Consider the following 18,961-nt stretch of genomic DNA (forward strand, 5'->3'; position numbering starts at 1 on the left):
TCTCACTGCGGGGGTCTTCATGCTGACTACCCTGATGGATGTCTCCGTTAACACACATACAAATAAGTTACCAGTTAAACAGTGAAGCTAATCAAACACCATGTTGAGTGAGGGTGAAATGCCAAAACATCTGCCTGCCAGGTGAAGTCAGATCACTGCCATGCTAAACACAGAAACAGGTACAAGGCCTACGCTCTTAGTGTTGCCATGTTCCCAGTTTCTGATGGTCACATAGCATCTATGGGCAGAAGGTCTGTTTAATAATGACTGTGGTGTTTTGGTTGTTTGAACCAGATGGTTGGACCTTATTTACCCATTTCAATATACCATTTGTACACAGTACTGTAATATTACTGTCATCTCACACCTAAAGTAAAATATTTCACATTAAAATCCAACAGAGAAAAAGAAAAGCAGCTCGTGTGATTCATGGAATGTAGAATGTGGGAAAACAACAACAACAAACAAAAAATGCTAACTTATTGTGCACACACACTTTCTGCAGTTTCCACCTTTTGCACCTCGGTTCATCAAAGTACCATCATTCCTCCCATTTAGCTTTTCTCTCTGTCGTAGCAGAGTCATCTGCATACAGATGTCAGTTCTATCCAGCAGAATTACACTATTAAACTTGCTCACGGCTCACGAGTACATTCCCCTCAAAACATTTCCCTTTCATGAGGGCGTCACTGATGTTTTCACTGCTAACAGAAAACAGGACACCCCGTCTTTAAATCTCATTTCATTTATAGAAACTCCCACCCTGCTGTCAGAGAGCAAATGATGCTTTACAGCATCATTTGATGTTTGAGCTGATGAATGGTAATGAATGGTCTCTATATTATTGCATAGTGCCTGTTCTGATGAGCCAGGCTCATCTATGAGCGTATGTCTTTGTTGTTGGAGAAAAAGTAACACATCATCTGCATAAAGACTGATTTTAATGCCCTTAATCACTAAAGCCTGTCTGATTGATGCTGTGGTTGGTTAAAAATTGCAAACAGTGAAGGGCAGAGTGGGCATCCCTGCCTGGAGACAGAAGCTGGAGGATGTTTGCTCATTTGTCCTGACACATGCTGTTGGGGAACTATTTTTAACCAGTTTATGAAACCAAATGCGTGTAAAGCTGCAAATAAAAAATTCCAGTTTACTCTGTAAACACTTTTCTGCATCTACAGACAATATTGTGGTTTCAGTGTTTTTACTACATGAGTAGAAATCTGATACTAAAGCCTTAAACACACAGTCAGATAAGGGTAATCCAATCTCTCCTCAAAACAAAAACACCAAATATAACTCAGTCATTCAGCTCAGATTTATTTATGTAGCTCCAATTAACAACAACTGTTCCCTAAAGGCGCTTTATACCGTCGGCTACAGCTGACAGTATAAAGTCATTTGGTTGATTTGGATAACAGTTTGAGCGTCACAAGCTGACAGGAGAGACAAAAAGAAAAATCAGTTCCTAAAATACAAAAGGAGCTCTAGCACTGGAGCGCTGCTAGCACTTCCTGTTGAATACAGATCATGCTCACGTTACTTTAACAGCCTCAGGTACTTTATAATGCGAGCATACAGCACTAAACACTTGTTTAATGCTGTATGCACACGTCCTTCTTGTACTCAGGTGCTTAGAAACGATCCTTAATCAAGTTTTTGTCAGCCACAACATTAAAGCCATGTGCCCAGTGCTGTGTTGGTCCACCTGAGCTGTAAACAGCTGTGGCCGAGGACCTCTGGTGATGTCACTTGGTCTCTGGTTCTGAGACATTTGTGTGAGAATTGTTTGAGCCTCCATGCATCACATGTTTTAGTAATACTCAATGTTTTTTAAGCTGTAAGTAGATTTAATGTTGGGGCTGATTCCTGTATAGCTTCATTTATTTCATCAGTCCATGCATAAAATTCTGTTAAACACTTTTGTATATTTAACTTGATAAAAACCAACCTTTCACATATTCATCACTCAACCTGTATCAACCTGTTGAGCTCTTATATTTCCCCTTTTGCAAAAATGTTTGTCCTATTGTGATAAACTGCTCTCTGTGAGCACTTCCTGTGACTCCACTCTGTTCTACCTTGTCACTTCTCTCGCCTTTCCTGCCTCTGAGTCACATCACAGGTTTACAGGAGGCGCAAACAGGGACGATATACATATGAAGGTCTACGTTTGCAGTCAGTCATATACGACGACGAAATGCTCTGTAAGAGTGTAACTAAACAAAACTGTATGGTATTCATATGCTCTTGTCACACTGTCATGTTGTAAATGGAACTAAGAGTAAATATAAAAGTTCTCATGAACATTTAAAATTGAACAAATGTCACTTCAAAGTGAGGCCTTGATCTTATTAAACACCTCTGCTCATCTTCCTCTCTGCTCACAGCTCAAAAAAAGGAGAAAAGCTGAGGTACAAAGTGAGAATTGGGACTATTTGTCTCCATAAATCATGACATGTTTTATTGTCCAACTCCTTTTAAACCAGATCACATGTTTTGAGGATGCGCACTGAGCCAACCTGTGCTACTGAATTTCACTCTTTGTAATTTTGGTCTTTTCACATAGAAAAGACTTTTTTTGTTACATCACACTACAGATGACGCTACAAAAAGTCTTTTTATTTATATGCTGACACTACACCTAACAGCAACGCCTGACTGCAGGTTTCACATGAAGACGTGTGATTGGACAAACTGGGATTAGCAGGGACGATGTGGAATTGGACATGTTTAGAAAGAAAATGTAAACATTCCCAACCAATCTGACTTGTTCATTTAAATCCAGATTCAGAGGATAAACAGACATTTATTCTGCACATCTGCCACTGGAAACATGGTGATGATAAACACAGACTTAGACATCAGGACTTGAATATAATGAGTCTCCGTGTGGGTCTGTCTCATATCAAAAATAGTTTGCTTTAATGGAGAAGTACTACAAGAATTTGTACACTAATGATTTTGAACCCGGTTGATTTCCTGTCCAAACATTTGCTACTAACCCCTGAGAGAATGATCACATCACTCTCCAACAACACAGGTAATCAGTGAGAACACAAAGCGTGCTACAAGTGTACAAATGACACATGAGAAATAAATGAAATGGGACACACGTAGAAGAGTGCAGCTTGTCTGGCCTTAAACTGAATGTTGGAGGTTGATATAAAAACAGCAGTCCAGCAGCCTGACACTGTCGCAGCTATCATGGTTTCTGCCTGTGAGCTACGGATTCTCAGTCAGCTGCAGGGTTTTACCTCGGGAGGGCCGTGCCCAGACACACACCCACCCATCAGGTCTGACTCGCTTTAGAGCTTTAAGTCTATTGCGTCCAGCATCCACCTCCTCAGTCTAGTTGACACGGATGCCTGAGATGAAGGGCAGCCCGGTGGGAACCCTTTTCTTGTACTCAACATAGTCCTCGGCGAAAAAATGGATAAGGGAGAGCTCCTCCTCCTCTATCCGCTCCCGGAAGAACCGCCAGCTGGCTATTGTGTAAGCCAGGATACACAGTGGGTTACACAGCATCACCTGCAGCAGCCAGAAAAAGACAACAGATGTCAGCAACAACAAACAATTCATTAAACTGATTTAGAAAACCCCTCCAATAGTAAACCAAATAACCAGTGACTGAGGTCTGTGTACCAGCAGGAGTGGGACATGTAGTTCATAGTTAGTACTTTAAGAAATCTTTCATAATTCTACACAAAGTGTTCCAAAACATACAAACCACAAATGATGGATTTCAAACACTGACAGCTGCATTAAAGCAGCCGAGCAGTAACCCTTCATATCCTGTTCTGTGTGCCCGATCACATCAAACGTTACGTCTTCTGTAATGTTTTTGCTTGTTTTGTTTTAAGTTTGGATCTCAGCGTTAAAACTTGACAAATGTATTTGTTATTAATTGTTCGCTGCGTCCCTCCTACAAAGAACAGATACTGGTCCTGCTCATGGTGTAAGAACCTTCTATGGCCCTGTCCAGCTCTTCTACAGTAGCGGCCCATCGGTGCCACACAGCAACGCTTCTGGCAATGGCACACACAGTATCATCACAGAGCAGCTGGACTACAGGTGGTACCTGCAGGGCACAGGCATTGCTTCATACTGCTAGCAGTGACAAATTAAATAAAATAGCCTCCACCTGGAAAACTTCCTGTTTTGTTCATTTTTTTAACTCCAAAGCAGCTGAAACTGAATAATCTCGTTACCTAACATATCCCACATGTTTAACTGACTTGATGCTATACTCTGATCAAACTGTGTTCCTTGTGTTTAACAAACAAGAAGATAAAATGATCCTAATTGTAAAAATACACAGTATCAATATTTTCTTTTACCTTTATTATTGTAGTGCTGCTCATTACTCTTAGATACGACAGAGCTGTTAGATGCATAGAAAACTGCATCTAAATCGTTTGAGATACACATTTAGATCATCTCAGGGTTTCTAATATGTTCATTACAAATTCTGATTCAATTCACTGATGAACAAACTCCTGCTGAAGATCCGCTGCACATAAACAGCACTTGAAAACGATATAAAGCCCACTTGACTTATTTATAGCTCAAAAGGGCTTATTTACATTTTTCAAGAATTACATTCTTTATTTTTAAGAAGATCCATGAAAGGTGGAGACAGAGATCTCATTACATCACTCAGCGAGCTCTATTAACGAGCAATAATTGATATTCAAAAGAGAAAAAAAACACAGGCTTTTAAATGAACTGCTTACTGGTTTCCATTTTAGAAATTGCAATGTTTTAAAGTTTACCAACATCTACCTAACAACCCTCAGGTCAGCGGCTCCATCTTCTACTGGTCCATGTACAAAAATATTAATGCGACGTACCAAACACAAATTTTTATATTATTTTACTTTCAATCTGAAACGTGTTACGATAGCATTGAAATTAATATGGTCTAGTGCCCCCCATGCCCCCCTTTAGGCTCACCCCTGCTCTCTTCCATGTAAAATAGGATGGGTGCCGTCATCATTCAGCAGTATCATTTAAACATGCTATCGGACTAAGTTCACAGTTCATCTGCAGGTTTTTCTCTGTATAAAACAAACAGCTGCTGAGTTGCTTTTCTTCATGTTGGAGTTTGTTGATCAGCTGCTTTGATGAATGGTAAATGGCCTGTATTTATATAGCGCTTTACTAGTCCCTAAGGACCCCAAAGCACTTTACATATCCAGTCATCCACCCATTCACACACTGGTGATGGCAAGCTACATTGCAGCCACAGCCACCCTGGGGCGCACTGACAGAGGCGAGGCTGCCGGACACTGGCGCCACCGGGCCCTCTGACCACCACCAGTAGGCAACGGGTGAAGTGTCTTGCCCAAGGACACAACGACCGAGACTGTCCGAGCCGGGGCTCGAACCGGCAACCTTCCGATTACAAGGCGAACTCCCAACTCTTGAGCCACGATCGCCATGATGAAGGACTCACACTCGCTTTTTTCCCAGTAAAGGTTTTAATGGTGACCACAGGAACAGCGCTGCTGTTTTGGATGACATAAACCTCCGCCTCTTCGCTCTTTACAGTTTGTAAACAGACTCCATGTTAGACTGTGCCAGCATCGTCATCACTGCTGCTGTTGGGGGCTGCGTGGGCTTAACAGACATTATAAAAGATGGATGTAGCTTCCAGATCTGAAAGTATTTGCTCATCTGCCGTCACACACACATGAACTTAACTGACATCCCATTCTTAAACTACAAGGTTTAAGGATTTAGGATGTCGGCACACCCTGCAGCATAACAGCTTCAAATTGTCTGGGAAAGCTTTCTACAAAGTTTAGGAGTGTGTGTATGGGAATCTTTTAAAAATCACCTAGTAGTGCATTTGTGAGGCTGATGTTGGATGAGCCTGATTCAGTCTCTCCTCTAATTCATCCCAAAGGTTTTCTAAAGAGCTTGGAAAGAAAGTGAAAAGACTTCTTTATCCCCAGAAAGTTGATTGTGTTCATCTGATCGTAGTGTTTACAGTGGGAGAAACGTTCAGAGCCTGAAGACTTCTTTAGTCATTTCACAGCTAGCTGCTAGCCCATGCAGAGCTTATAGCGCCTTCCTGCACTGAGAATACGAAGCATACGTGGCTACAGGATGTTTCCTGTGAGATCAAACTTCTACCATACACCTGGTAGATGGTTCGAATTAGTGTGTGAGCACGTTCACATCATAAACTGTGATCCAGAGTCACTCTGGAGTTTGTTTGGAACCACACAGAACCAAACAGTCTCGCTGAGGCTGCTTTGGTCTGCACGTGAGCGCGATTACTGTGTTCACACCTGCACAAACAAACCACACCAGGTGGAAAAATGAGCTGAAGTTAAACACTAATGATTGCTGCTGCAGCTCACCTGTGTTCCTATGCTCCAGTAGAACCAGCCCACATAGGAGGGGTGTCTGAAATAGGCGTAGACCCCACTGGTGACCAGCACATGGCTTTGGGCCTTCTCATTCTGGACAATGTGATTGAAGTTGGAACCGGCTGTCAACATGGCCGCCTTCCGTAATCCTTCACCACACAGAACCATGAAGAGACCCAAGACGCTCAACCAGCTGAGTTGCTTCAGTTCTATAAGAGATAAGAAAGACCGATGAAATACTGGTGAGCACATAAAAAGCCTGAGAGCGCAGATCAGGATCTGACCAGCTGCTGGTCTGCAGGCCAACAGGAAACCAGGGTACATCACTTCCTTTATTCAACAGAGGTGTGAGCACATTAGGTGTCAGTATGTTCCCATGAAAGGATGATGGCTGGCCTCTTTCTCCTTCCTTCTCTGTTATCTATTAAAAAAACAGATTATTATATTTCTTTGATGTTGATGGTTACACGAATAGCTGTTCATGCATTTTGCATGTCGCCACAGGTTCCCAGCTAAACTATAATGTTACTTAAACTTAACAAACATGTTTACTTCCTATTTTGAAACACGAATCTCCAACCACTCTTTGGAACTGTTGATTGTCATACCCATGTGACAGCAAGGAAAGTGATACATCTCTGGCAGCAGCCAGCATCATACTGGGTACTACGACACGGCCAGAAGCTCTGCACATAGGATGTGAGTCAGCCATGAATCCATTAGCCCATGCACACGCTCCACAGTCTGGATGTAATCTGAGATCATTGTTATTTCAGCATGAGCTAATATACTGGATCAGGCAACCTCCCTTCTCAACAGTTCTGAGTGGACTGAGTGCAGGTCATTACACAGATGACACACCAACCTGGAACGGTCAGCTTCTCCACAATGAACTCCACCCATGATGAGACAGCAGCCAGCGTGTACTCCACACTGTGGTTGAGCAGGAATGAGTCCAACGACAGGCTGCGAGGGTTGATGATGGCCGTTACCAGATACTCGGAGTAATGGAAGAACGACAGGGAACACATGTACCTGCAGAAAGACAGGATTACTTCACGTTCAACTGTAGCCGGCCTATATTAGGAAAAAACACATCCTGATGTCAACGTATGAAAATCTATGTAGAATTTAACCAAGAAAGTGTGACATATATATAGTTTTACACAACATAACAAATGTACATACCAGCCAAAATGTGTCCAAGTGGTTTCAGAGAAGGTTATAATTAAACCACAGCCAAAGGTCACTCCCAAAAAGCAGGCCCTCACAGCAACCTAGAACGAGGACATGCTGTTAACACACTCTGCACTCACTTTTTCACTGTCCAGGTATTTAAAACTCGTCCTTCACTATTACACCCGTCTGCTCCGCATTCACAAACATGTATTCTGTCTTGCTTCTACCGACTTTAATTCTTCTCCTATCCAGAGCATATCTCCACCTTTCCAAACTTGATCCCACCTGCTCTGTACTCTCACTACAGATCACAATGTCATCTGCAGATATCAAAGTTCAGGGAGACTCCTGCCTGACTTCATCTTCAACCTGTGAACAAGATGGGGCTCAAGGCAAATCCCAGCCCCACCTGTGGCTCAGAAGGGGTCATCTCCAGATCGATAGTTTGTTTCACAGCTCCTCCAGTCTGAATGTCAAATGATCCATGGGCAAGCTGCCCCCTGTGCATCCACAATGCAGAGCGTGAGTGAATGACAGACAATGCACTCATTGATAGGAAAACTGCTTGAATAAATGTGTGTATTATTGGATGAATAAGTCTTGTAGTAAAAAGTGCTTTGAGTGCACAGTATACAAGTACCAGACCATGTATCCCCTGGAACTCATTCCAGCTGCACACCTCACACACTTCTATGTCACTCCTGACTTTACTCATACAGTACCACAATGTGTCTCCTAGCATCCTAAGATATGCTTTGTCTACATCCAGAAAGACAGTACCTTATCTATACTTCTCCAATGCAAACATACAATCTGTAGGGGTCTTCTCAGTCTTAGTTCAAAAACTCTTTCCCATAGCTTCTTGGTAAGGCTCGACAGTTTTCTCGCTCTGTTGTTACTACTGTGCTACATATCACCCTTGTCCTTGAGAAGCAGTACCAGTATCCTCCTCCTCTATTTCTCAGGCATTGCATTAAACAATGTGTTTGCAAAGTCCGCTGCCCTGCTCTCTCAGAGAGACCAAGACAATCCCATAACTCCACAGGTATGTTATGTGGACCAAGCGCCTTTCCACTTTTCATTCTATTTATAGCCCTCACATCTTCCTTGCTAATCCTATGCGCTTCCTAATCCTGTAACTGTCCTCCTTTCTCTCATTTTGTAATTTATCACTGCCTCTTTCTCCATTCATCAATTCAAGCAATGCTGTATAAGTAAATTATATTAGATACAAACCAATACAGGACTAAATGAGCAGATTTCTGAATGGACTTCTGTATTACTTTCTTGTCACAGCACATAAAGTAACTGTTAGTACCAGTTATAGAGTTTAGCCATTTCAACTGTCTAAAATCAGCAAGTTCCTAAGCTTAACAGACTTCTATGTTTAGCACACTAATACCAACAGCCTCTCTCTTCTTTTGCTAATGAGATTAACTCAGTGTTAGCTAGGCTAGCTAGGCGACTCAGTTGGATAACATTAGCAGCAAGATTTAGCATTTAATATTAAATGGCGTAAAACTTGATTGCTATATTAACTGCAGGATGCCAAAACAAACTGAGGTCACAAAAAATACGACTTCAGCATAAGATTCAGCACAAAAGCAGGAAGTTGGTAACCTTATGACAGCACCTACCTTGTACAGAGGTCCCTTGTATATCAGAAGTAAGAGGCCGTTAATAAGGGCAATATGAGAAGAAATCGCAATTTTCCCGGGAGTCTCGGTCAGATAATCAAAGACCCAGTCGTGACGTCCAAACCAGGTTCTGATCAGAGGAATTACAACCACGCTAAGCCCTAAGATAAAGCCATTTATACTTACTCTAGCCTCTAATACCAACTTACTGCCTGCCATGATGGAAATACTGTACAGTGGTAAAATGAGATATCGCGAGAACTAAATGACAATCTCGTGACGTCATGTGACTGCCTTTGTATCTTATCAGCTGCCAGTACAGAAAACCAGAAGAGTCATGCGGATCAAATAAACAGTTTTGTGCTTCAATAATGAATTGTGCAATAAAATATGCGTTAATACATGCATTTGTTAAAAATGATTTTATTATTTAATAATTAATTTAAAAATGAAAGCACTATTTATAATTCAATATTTCAAAATTGAATATTTCAAATTGAAAAAAAAAATTCACAAACAAAGAATTAAACTCTCAATAAAAACATCTTTTCAAAAACGATTTTCGAATTCCAAATAAAAATATAGATTTAACCTGGTGCTTCCTACCTGCCGACCGTTTTTAGTATTGTGATGTTTCGCATGTTTCTTACAGTTTGAAGCAGATGCAACTATAAGAATCAGCACTGAGCCCTTACATTTCTATACAGTGTTCAAGTGATGACTGCAACCTACAGCCTTTAAAATCATGATTAATCCAACCTGCAGATATGGACAGTTAATGTCACGCTGCTCAAGTCTTGTAATTAAGCTGATTTTTAAAATTAATATATACTTGGACACACACACACACACACACACACACACACACACACACACTTTATCCAATATGATTCTGGAATTTAAATATAAAATATTTTAAATGATTTCAACTTCAATCCACGTGTCAAAGATATGCAGCAGTGACAATAGTCCATTTGATGTTGCATTTTTACAATAATACAGTTTTAAGTGTACTGAGTTGTAACAGTGTTTTTCCTGATTCTTTTCCTAATAGAATGATTTGAAAAAAAATTCTTCCATTACTTGACATTTTCAGCTAATAACAAATATTTTTGGTAACATAGGAAATATTTACTTAACTTAGGAATGTAGAGTTCAGACAGGCAGCACAAATGATTTGTTATGTATGTTAGGCATGATTTGATCTGATTTATTCTTGTGAAACTGTGTGTGTGTGTGTGTGTGTGTGTGTGTGTGTGTGTGTGTGTGTGTGTGTGTGTGTGTGTGTGTGTGTGTGTGTGTTGGGGGCAGTCTCCGCTTTCTATAAATGTAATGCTAATACTAATTATTTTCATTGGTGTATGACTTGTTTACAAATCAATAAGCTACACTTTATTGCTTCGAGCATTGCTGGACGTACAAATGAAACTCAGGTCATGAGAATATTTCATCAATTCAATTATCTTACAAAATGAAAAAGATTTTATTTATCCATATCAGATTTACATTTCATCACATGGAAAAAAGCTAATTTCTTTACAGTTACATTCAAAACATCAAACATCAAGAACAAGTTAAAAAAAGAAGATCCACTCAGCAGAGGAACAGACTTGTTCCTGGGATGGTCACTGAAGACAACAGACAGAAATTTAACTCACGTTAGTTTGAACTATGATACCCTGAACTCAATAAGGAATTCTGGACCATTCATTTAGTATTCACTTGCATTCTATCTTCTTTGGCTGCTTGAGAAATAACTGGAAATCTTGCTTTGGGACCTCAAAGGAGACAAAAGCGAAGCTGGAAAACAAAGAAAAAATGCAAAAGGAAAGTTTTATATGTCAGATGTCGTGTTCATTTTATTATTTCAAATCCTTTTCGTTACTTAAAAAAACATGACATCAAACACACAACAGGATGACACATGGAAAAAAGTTTCCAATTTCGTTGTACTGTTGTTCTATGTATGACTGTGCAATAACAATAAAGAGTTATCTGTATCTGTCATGTGTTAAGGCGCTGACAGAAACCAAAAAATAAAAAACTAAACGAGAACTGAATATTCAGTTTTGCGGGGTGGGTAAAGTTATATTCCCACAGTATATTGTGAAGTGGCACCATATAAATAAAACTGAATGAATGAGAATGATTAGTCACAAGGTAAAGCACACTTTTCTAGACCACAGGGATTTACCTTCAGGTTGTTCTTGCTGCTCCTCAATCATAACAGGAACATCAGGAGCAGAGACTGGCTGACCTATCAAGCCATCCAACATGTCTTTGTACTGCTTCTTGTGGTTAGGACGAATAAACATACCAAATCCTTAAGAAAAGGAACACAAGAAAGTCGTTTCAAACCACAAACATTTACAGGAAGATGGCAGAGAACATCTCATGATCTGGAAGAACACTTACTGACAAGAAGGCCGAAGTTCTCATCTCTCTCAGTGAATAAGTTCACTGCTGTGGTCACCAGTTTTTCATAGTTGTCTGTGTTTTTGTAGGTGTGAATAGCCTGAAAGAGCTGTGTCGATCTCTCTGCCCCAAGAGCTTTTTTCACATCAGTCAGAAAGGTAGTGTGGACTTCATTCTTTGATGTAGAACCTGATCAACATAGTTTTATGCTTAACCATCACTGACACACATTACATGACACAAGTTTTTTGTATGGGTATGTATTAAGTAAACATCATTACTGTTTGACAAAAATGCAGCATAATATGCAGAGAATAGGTGAAAACATCAGCTACAGGTAGACCGAGCAGTCAGCTGAGACTGCAAGACCAGGCTCACCAACCTGTGCACGGCCTGGATTGATTACAAGAAGGCCTATGACTCAATGCCCCACACCTGGATCCTGGAATGCCGAGAACTGTACAAGACCAACAGGACCCTAAGAGCCTTCATCAGAAACTCAATGGGAATGTGGCGTACAACACTAGAGGCCAACTTCAAGCCCATAGCACAAGTCACCATCAACCAAGGTGACTTGTTGATCTCCTCTACCAAGGAGATGCTCTGTCCCTGCTGCTGGTCTGCATAGGCCTGAACCCCCTCGTGAGATCATTGGCTACGGATACAGACTACAGAACGGAGCAGTTGTCAGCCACATCCTGTACATGGATGACATCAAGCTGTATGCCAAGAATGAACGAGACATCGATTCACTGATCCACACCACCAGGATATACAGCAATGACATCGGAATGTCGTTCGGACTGGAGAAGTGTAGTCGGATGGTAACAAAGAGAGTTAAGGTAGTCAGAACTGAACAACATTGCAGACACAGAGGACAGCTACAGGTACCTGGGGATCCCACAGGAAAATGGGAACCATGAAGAAGCTGCTAGGAAAGCTGCAACCACCAAGTACCTGCAGAGGGTCAGGTAAGTCCTGAGGAGTCAGCTGAACAGTAAGAACAAGATCCGGGCTATCAACACCTGATCAGGTAACTTGCTGGGATAATAAGCTGGCCAAAGGAGGAGATAGAAGCCACTGACATCAAGACCAGGAAGCTCCTGACTATGCATGGACAGTTTCACCCCAAGTCCAGCACCCTGAGGTGGTACGCTAAGCTAAGGAAAGAGGCCGGGGACTGTGAGTGTCAGCACCACAGTCCAGGATGAGACAAACAAAAGCCAGAACACTCCACGGTATGTACCACCAGCAGATAGAGGAGGTGGCTGACATCCAGAAATCCTACCAGTAGCTGGACAAAGCTGGACTGAAAGACAGCACAGAGGCACTAATCATGGCAGCACAGGAACAAGCTCTGAGTACAAGATCCATTAAGGCTGGGGTCTATCACACCAGGCAAGACCCCAGGTGCAGGCTGTGTAACGATGCCCCTGAGACAATCCAGCACATAACAGCAGGGTGTAAGATGCTAGCAGGCAGGGCATACATGGAACGCCATAACCAAGTGGCCGGCATAGTGTACAGGAACATCTGTACCGAGTATGGCCTGGAATTCGTCTTTCATGTTTAAAATGGAATATTGTGTTATTCTTCCAAAATTCTTCCTTGACATTCTTTTCTAATCCATGTATCTCACACACATTTCCAAGAACAAAATGAAGAGCGTGTTTCATACCGTTCTGCAGCATTACAGTCTTCTTCTCATCCTTGGACAGAGTGTGATCAGGTTTGTATCCACAGCCCTTCCCTGTCAGCTCCTGGCAATTTTCATCAAACCTCTTTTTGTGATGTGGGCGAACAAACTGGTAGAAGCCTGTGACACAAAGCAGCAACAGCAGTCAACTACAACCTGTTTTGCATTAACACACTGTTAATGTGGTGCCCTGATACTGAAATCATGACTTTGACATTGATATTATTCCTGTGTAGATATCAAGACTAATAATGTTGACAGTTATGTTCAGTTTTTCAAAAGTAACGTTGGGTGAGGTGTTCTTACACTACTGTGAAAAAACAGGGCAAACTACAAAGAACGATTCTATTATTGTAGAGAAATCTCTGTAAGACACAAGGCTGAAAACTCATACTGACTGACTATGATCTGCACTGTATCTAAATATGGCAATGTTCATGGGCAATTTAAGCAATCATTGACTGCAAGAGATTTTCACCCAGTTATTAAAAACAATCTTTATTTATAATTATGTTGGTTTGTCTAACTACTTTGAGCTTCTGAAAATGCATGTTATAATTCCTTAACAGTTAAAGCAATACTTAAACCCTTTGAATTAAAGCTTATCTCATCCTTACCATGTGAACAGAGACACAACTTTTACAATTTTGCACTGTGCTCGAGTGCAACAAAGCACAGTCATTTGTTGTATATCAAATGAAACAACCTGAACGTTGCAGTTTAGAAAATGTGATCTTCATAGAAACCCTGCTTGTCAATACATTCTGCACATATTCAAACTATCGTGCTGTGTACGTTTTAAAACATACTAATTATACATATTAAAATAATTTAAAACACTTTATTGAAAAGAGTGCAAAGACTTTAACGGATTTGTAAATAGTTGCACTAGTTAGACTCATTTTACAAAGAGCGTAAAATGTCTAATCATAAATTAAGAAAACGTGTTCTGTAGAGTTCAGACGTCTGCAAAGCAGGTATACTTTATAGGTGGCAGCGTACTGTCATTCTTCAGTGTTAACTATGTGTGGTGTTTATCGTTTTAATAGCAGTGTATTGCCGTACCTTCTAGTATCAGTACACAACATGCAGTGCTACCACATGCAACACTGAGGCTCAGATACGAGTCTGAATGTTCAGGTCGCTTTGTGTTTATTAGAGCAGAAGATTTACCATGGAGGAGACTCTGAGTATTAGTGTCTTCACTTAAAATTGCTGTCTCAGTCAGCAGGTGATCCAGGTTGTCGGTCTTTTTGTAGGTCTGCAGAGCCCGTATGATGCGGTCAAAGCTGACCTGACTCAGGGACTTCTTCATGTCCGCCAGGAATTTCTTAGCCCTGCTCGCCTTTCCTTCTTCAGACAAATCCTCAGAGACACTCGGCTTCTTCAATAACCATGGAGGAAAAGATAATCTCAGCAGCAGTGTAAATTCAAAATGATGTTAAACAATCTGGTTCAAAGTTCACTGCCCTCTGTTACACATCTCTGTACGTCTACAGGTATGTCATCTGGACCAACAGCTTTTCTAGTTTTCATCCTCTTCACATCATTCTTACTAATTGTCTGCACTTTCATCAGGTGTGTGCACCATAGGTTTATTAGATAAATATTTGCTTAAAAGTTCAAATTGAGTTAACAGCAGGCCACAGATAAACATAATTATCCCAACCCTTTAAACTTTAACGATTCATCCCCAACTTTCAACAGTCAGAAAAGACGTTTTCACCGAGTCCAGCTGTGTGTTGTTTAGAACACCACTTACCTGTTCTTGGACCAACTTGATTTTACGTTTTCCACCCCGCAACTCATCCTCCATCCTCTTATCGTATTGAAGAGACAGTGTGGACAAATGATTTGCCTTCAAAAGCAAAACAAGTGGAAAATGTGGTATTTAAACTTTTTTGTTTTATAGTGTAACACCCCACCTCACCCCACCCCCCACACACACACGATGTGAGTTAATAAAACGAGCTACCTTTTCCTCTCCCATGGTAAAATCACTGTCCTCTCCAGTGCCGTGGTTGCCTTGCTCCAAAGCATCCAGCAGGTTGGCTGGTCTCCTCTGACTGTCCTGCACCTCACTCTCATACTCAAGGCAGATCCTGGCCATTCCACTGGCTCCACTGTTCTCATCTGACCACAAAAACAAGGGTTAAAATTCATCAAGGACTCACTTTAGAGTAGCTGTAGCTGGAAATTTTAAAACTAGTGCTTCCAGCTGTAGGTTTAGGATTAACTGGCTCTTAGTTGAATTTCTACCATTTATTATTGAAGTCTGTGTTTCTACTGTAGTTTTTCTACATTTCAACTGCATAATGAATTCTAAAGACACTCCTGTGAAACCCTTTGCTAAACGTATCTAGTATAGCAAAAGAACACCTTCATCTTTAATAGCAAAACATCAAACCACATCCATCATCTGTGTACTCACCGAGTCTCCTCCTCTTCAGGCTGGGAAGGCAGGTGTCCAGCACTTTGGCCTTCTGGGTGTGAGACGTTTGTGAGGAGGAGCAAGAGGTGAAACTGGAGGACTGAGTGTCTGATGAACACACAGCCGCACAGCTGTCTGCTGGAGCCTTCTTCTCAACCACAGGCCTCTTAAATGTATAATGCACAAACTGTGAGTATAAGCTGACAACCTGAACTGTAACCAAGTGTCTACACACCTTTACTGCACATGCAATGAATGAAAACCAGATAAACGATATGTTAGTAGACATTTATTATGAAAGTAATAAGGTTGACATGGTGTTAAAAAAACTCTTATCTTCACCTTTATTCCACAGAAACTCACAGAAAACACTTGACATCAAATTATATTTCAGCACGATGAACAGTGTCATAGCCATTAATGGAAACACTCCAGGTAATTATTCACTTTTTGTGTTTTAAATCAAAAAGTTTTCCATTTTTTCAGTGCTTAAAATAAAAAAACCTTCCCTCCAGATCAGAATCAGTACTATGAGCTGGTTCTTTAACAAAACTGAATAATGCAAGAATTTGCTGCATTGTATAAACCATGCAGGTGCGACAACTCACCATTTTTTGTGCAATCCTGAAGAACTGCGAGACATCACGGACCACGTTGCCAAAGCTGTCACAGAGGCGCACATACGACCTCACCCACGATGGAAGCTGAGCCCGGGCATCGGCACTTTTAAATCTGTGGGGAAAGTTTTCCTTTAGTTTAACAATCATTTTTTTTATCATCAATAAATAATAAATAAGGTGACCGAAGCACTTAATTGAAGCTTGTGTGCTGCTGTGTGGTATAGTGGAGGATGTTCCCTCTGATGTGATGTTACTGAAGTAAACCAGCTCTGACCTCTGATCACACAAGAAGATCGCTCCATAGTCTTCCTTGTGACGAATCACTCTACCGATGGCCTGATTCACAGCTCTGAAAGCCTGCTGTTTGTACCAGTCTTGCCCTGATAAGTACTGTTTACACGCACAAAGACAGAGAGATCCAACTACCGTAATACGACAGAGCAACTTTTTAGTGTACATCAATAGTTAATTTTCTTTCACCTTGAGCCCTGGAGCTTTCTTTCGATTCATCTCATCCAAAAATTGCATTTTCAGGATGACTCGAGGGTCGTTCTTTGGAGGGAAAGGAAGGCCAGTGATGATAACACCCCGACCATAGGTGTCTGCAAAATCCAGACCCTCGCTCGCCTAGCACAAGAAGATATCATTACAGAACGGCTATTTGTGTAACCCTACACTAACATGAAAGAAAATCTGTCTATGCATCTTCTTAAATGTTTATCCAATTAGTCCCAGCATCACAGAACAGGAGGTAGCGTGCACCCTGGAAAAGCAATAAAACTGCTAACAAAGAGAGACAACCATTCACACTCACGAGCCATCATTACAAAAACATTGTGTAGTTATGCAGTGTGTCAACAAAAGAAAAAAAAAGATGTCACATCTTTGGCACCCTTGTCCTCTCGTGTCAACATGTCCTTTGAATATCATATACAGGTGTGGTCAGAGGTTTACTTGGTATAAAAGTCATGATTATTTGGGGCTTTTAATGATTTCTTCCAACTGCTTTATTCAGGGTGGAATGATGTTACAGCACTCATCTCTTATGACTTTCACAAAATTGAGTGCACAACTTTAAATTAATTGAGATTTTCTCTTATTCGCACTGGGTCAAAAGCATAAACTCAAATATTAACATACATCTGCTAAAATCTTTCATAAAGTCTTTTAACTTGATGAGGTCAAGGCCTATAAACTCATTAGTGATCATGATCCATTACAACTACAAGATTTGTCTGGATTGACCAATACTCAGAACAATATGAAAATCCAAGGAACTCAGTAATGAGCTAATAATGAGAACTGTAGATTTATGCCAATTGGAACATTTCTGAACTGCAAATTCCAAGATCATCAGTTCAAACTATTTAAGTAAATACAAGTTACTCAGATGTCTCACCACTTTATCAAGCTCTGGAAGGAGACTCAAACGGTCAGCCTCAGATTGAGAAAATAGGATATTCAACACCAACAGAATTTGCAGCTGCCCACACAGAGAAGGCAAATGATTTCTCGAGAAAAGTTTTTTGGACAAACAAGACAACGACTGTGTTGTTGTTGACAATGAGCAGGTAGTCTAAGGAGCTTGGAAAGAAAAGTGTCTGGACTTCTTTAAGTTGCTTGAAGACGTTTCACCTCTCAGCTGAGAAGCTTCTTCAGTTCTAGGGTCAAATGCTTTTCTTTCCAAGCTCCTTAGACTATGATAACCTGGATGACTTCACAGACCTTCACAGACAATGAAAACTGGACTGGACGAGTAAAAGTGAGGCCTTCAAACCTAAGAACACCGCGCCGACTATCAAGTATACAGAGGGATGATTTGCCTGTTGTACATTCATGCTCACGATGAGTGTACGTAAACTTCTGACTACAACTGCATACTCACTGTATACAGCTGAAGTTTTGAGGTGAAACATGATAACAGAAAACATTTTAGGACTTTTACGGACTTCATGGACAGCCTCCTCACCTTCCCTCGACACACAGCAAAGAAGGATCCTCCTTTGGATGCTGGATCATTGACTTTGCCGTAATAACCATCAATAACCTGGGAATAGACAGAGGCTAAAGTTTAATCAGATCTTTACTTTTTTTTTTTTTTTTACTATAAGCAACTTAGGAAATATTTTTAGATGTGAAAATGTGAATAGAGGGGTTTACAGCCAAGTGATTAGATACCTAAAAAAAACACTCACGTCATTAAAGGTGCCCTTCCCTTTAGGTTCAACAAACATAGGCTTTATGTTCTCAATGCGGTTTGCATGTCCGTTAGCCTGGTGATGACACACATGCAGGAAATGATTTACAGCAGCATCTTAGATTGTTATAAATGATCCATTTGACTGCGGAGTAACATAAACGTAACATAAATAAATTGGTTCATACAGGTTACAAGGCTTTTGACTTAATGATTAACTCTTTTGATATCTTTACATTCTATTTTTTAATATGCATTTCTTATGTATTTCTTGCACACTTCAGAAAGCAATTCTTAGCTTCTAATTAGTATAAGAAGAAGTATTTATGTAATTGAAATAATGATGAGAAAATAAAAAAATGTTAAAGCGATTTGGAAGTTTAAACTATGCTTAAATTCATGATGAAGT

The 18,961-nt window shown here is 40.6% G+C and overlaps 2 protein-coding genes across 4 annotated transcripts in view; both read right to left on the reverse strand.

Moving 5' to 3' along the window:
* Positions 1-1,300: 1,300 nt before the first annotated feature.
* icmt (isoprenylcysteine carboxyl methyltransferase) lies at positions 1,301-9,442 on the reverse strand. The gene is made up of 5 exons (XM_082518519.1): positions 9,194-9,442; positions 7,566-7,654; positions 7,243-7,412; positions 6,369-6,586; positions 1,301-3,528 (listed from the first exon to the last, which is right to left on the reverse strand). Exons 1-5 carry the CDS (start codon positions 9,410-9,412, stop codon positions 3,349-3,351), a joined length of 876 nt encoding a protein of 291 aa, XP_082374645.1. The 5' UTR covers positions 9,413-9,442; the 3' UTR covers positions 1,301-3,348.
* A 1,210-nt stretch (positions 9,443-10,652) lies between these two features.
* Positions 10,653-18,961, reverse strand: part of LOC309696942 (regulator of telomere elongation helicase 1-like) — a 42,937-nt gene continuing 34,628 nt past the window's right edge. For 2 of the 3 annotated variants that reach the window (XM_082518481.1, XM_082518483.1), the window contains 13 exons: positions 18,551-18,628; positions 18,325-18,402; positions 16,836-16,982; positions 16,630-16,745; positions 16,344-16,467; positions 15,736-15,901; positions 15,280-15,437; positions 15,067-15,162; positions 14,478-14,688; positions 13,287-13,424; positions 11,609-11,797; positions 11,388-11,516; positions 10,653-10,993 (listed from right to left, as the gene is read on the reverse strand). In XM_082518481.1, the coding sequence (XP_082374607.1) occupies positions 10,923-10,993; positions 11,388-11,516; positions 11,609-11,797; positions 13,287-13,424; positions 14,478-14,688; positions 15,067-15,162; positions 15,280-15,437; positions 15,736-15,901; positions 16,344-16,467; positions 16,630-16,745; positions 16,836-16,982; positions 18,325-18,402; positions 18,551-18,628 (1,701 nt within the window). In that variant the 3' untranslated portion in view covers positions 10,653-10,922. The remainder of the gene's footprint in view (positions 10,994-11,387; positions 11,517-11,608; positions 11,798-13,286; positions 13,425-14,477; positions 14,689-15,066; positions 15,163-15,279; positions 15,438-15,735; positions 15,902-16,343; positions 16,468-16,629; positions 16,746-16,835; positions 16,983-18,324; positions 18,403-18,550; positions 18,629-18,961) is intronic. The other variant, XM_082518482.1, reaches the window with a different exon arrangement.

The sequence above is a fragment of the Aulonocara stuartgranti genome (genome assembly GCF_965226115.1).
Source record: "Aulonocara stuartgranti genome assembly, chromosome: 20".
Lineage (NCBI taxonomy): Eukaryota > Metazoa > Chordata > Actinopteri > Cichliformes > Cichlidae > Aulonocara > Aulonocara stuartgranti.

Excerpts from the sequence above, each read along its gene's own strand:
- icmt (XM_082518519.1), bottom strand. The coding sequence starts at position 9,412 with ATGGCAGGCAGTAAGTTGGTATTAGAGGCTAGAGTAAGTATAAATGGC. Across the intron at positions 7,413-7,565 it reads ACTTGGACACATTTTGGCTG|GTACATGTGTTCCCTGTCGT; the intron begins GTATGTACATTT and ends GTCTTTCTGCAG. Across the intron at positions 3,529-6,368 it reads ACTGGAGCATAGGAACACAG|GTGATGCTGTGTAACCCACT; the intron begins GTGAGCTGCAGC and ends TGGCTGCTGCAG.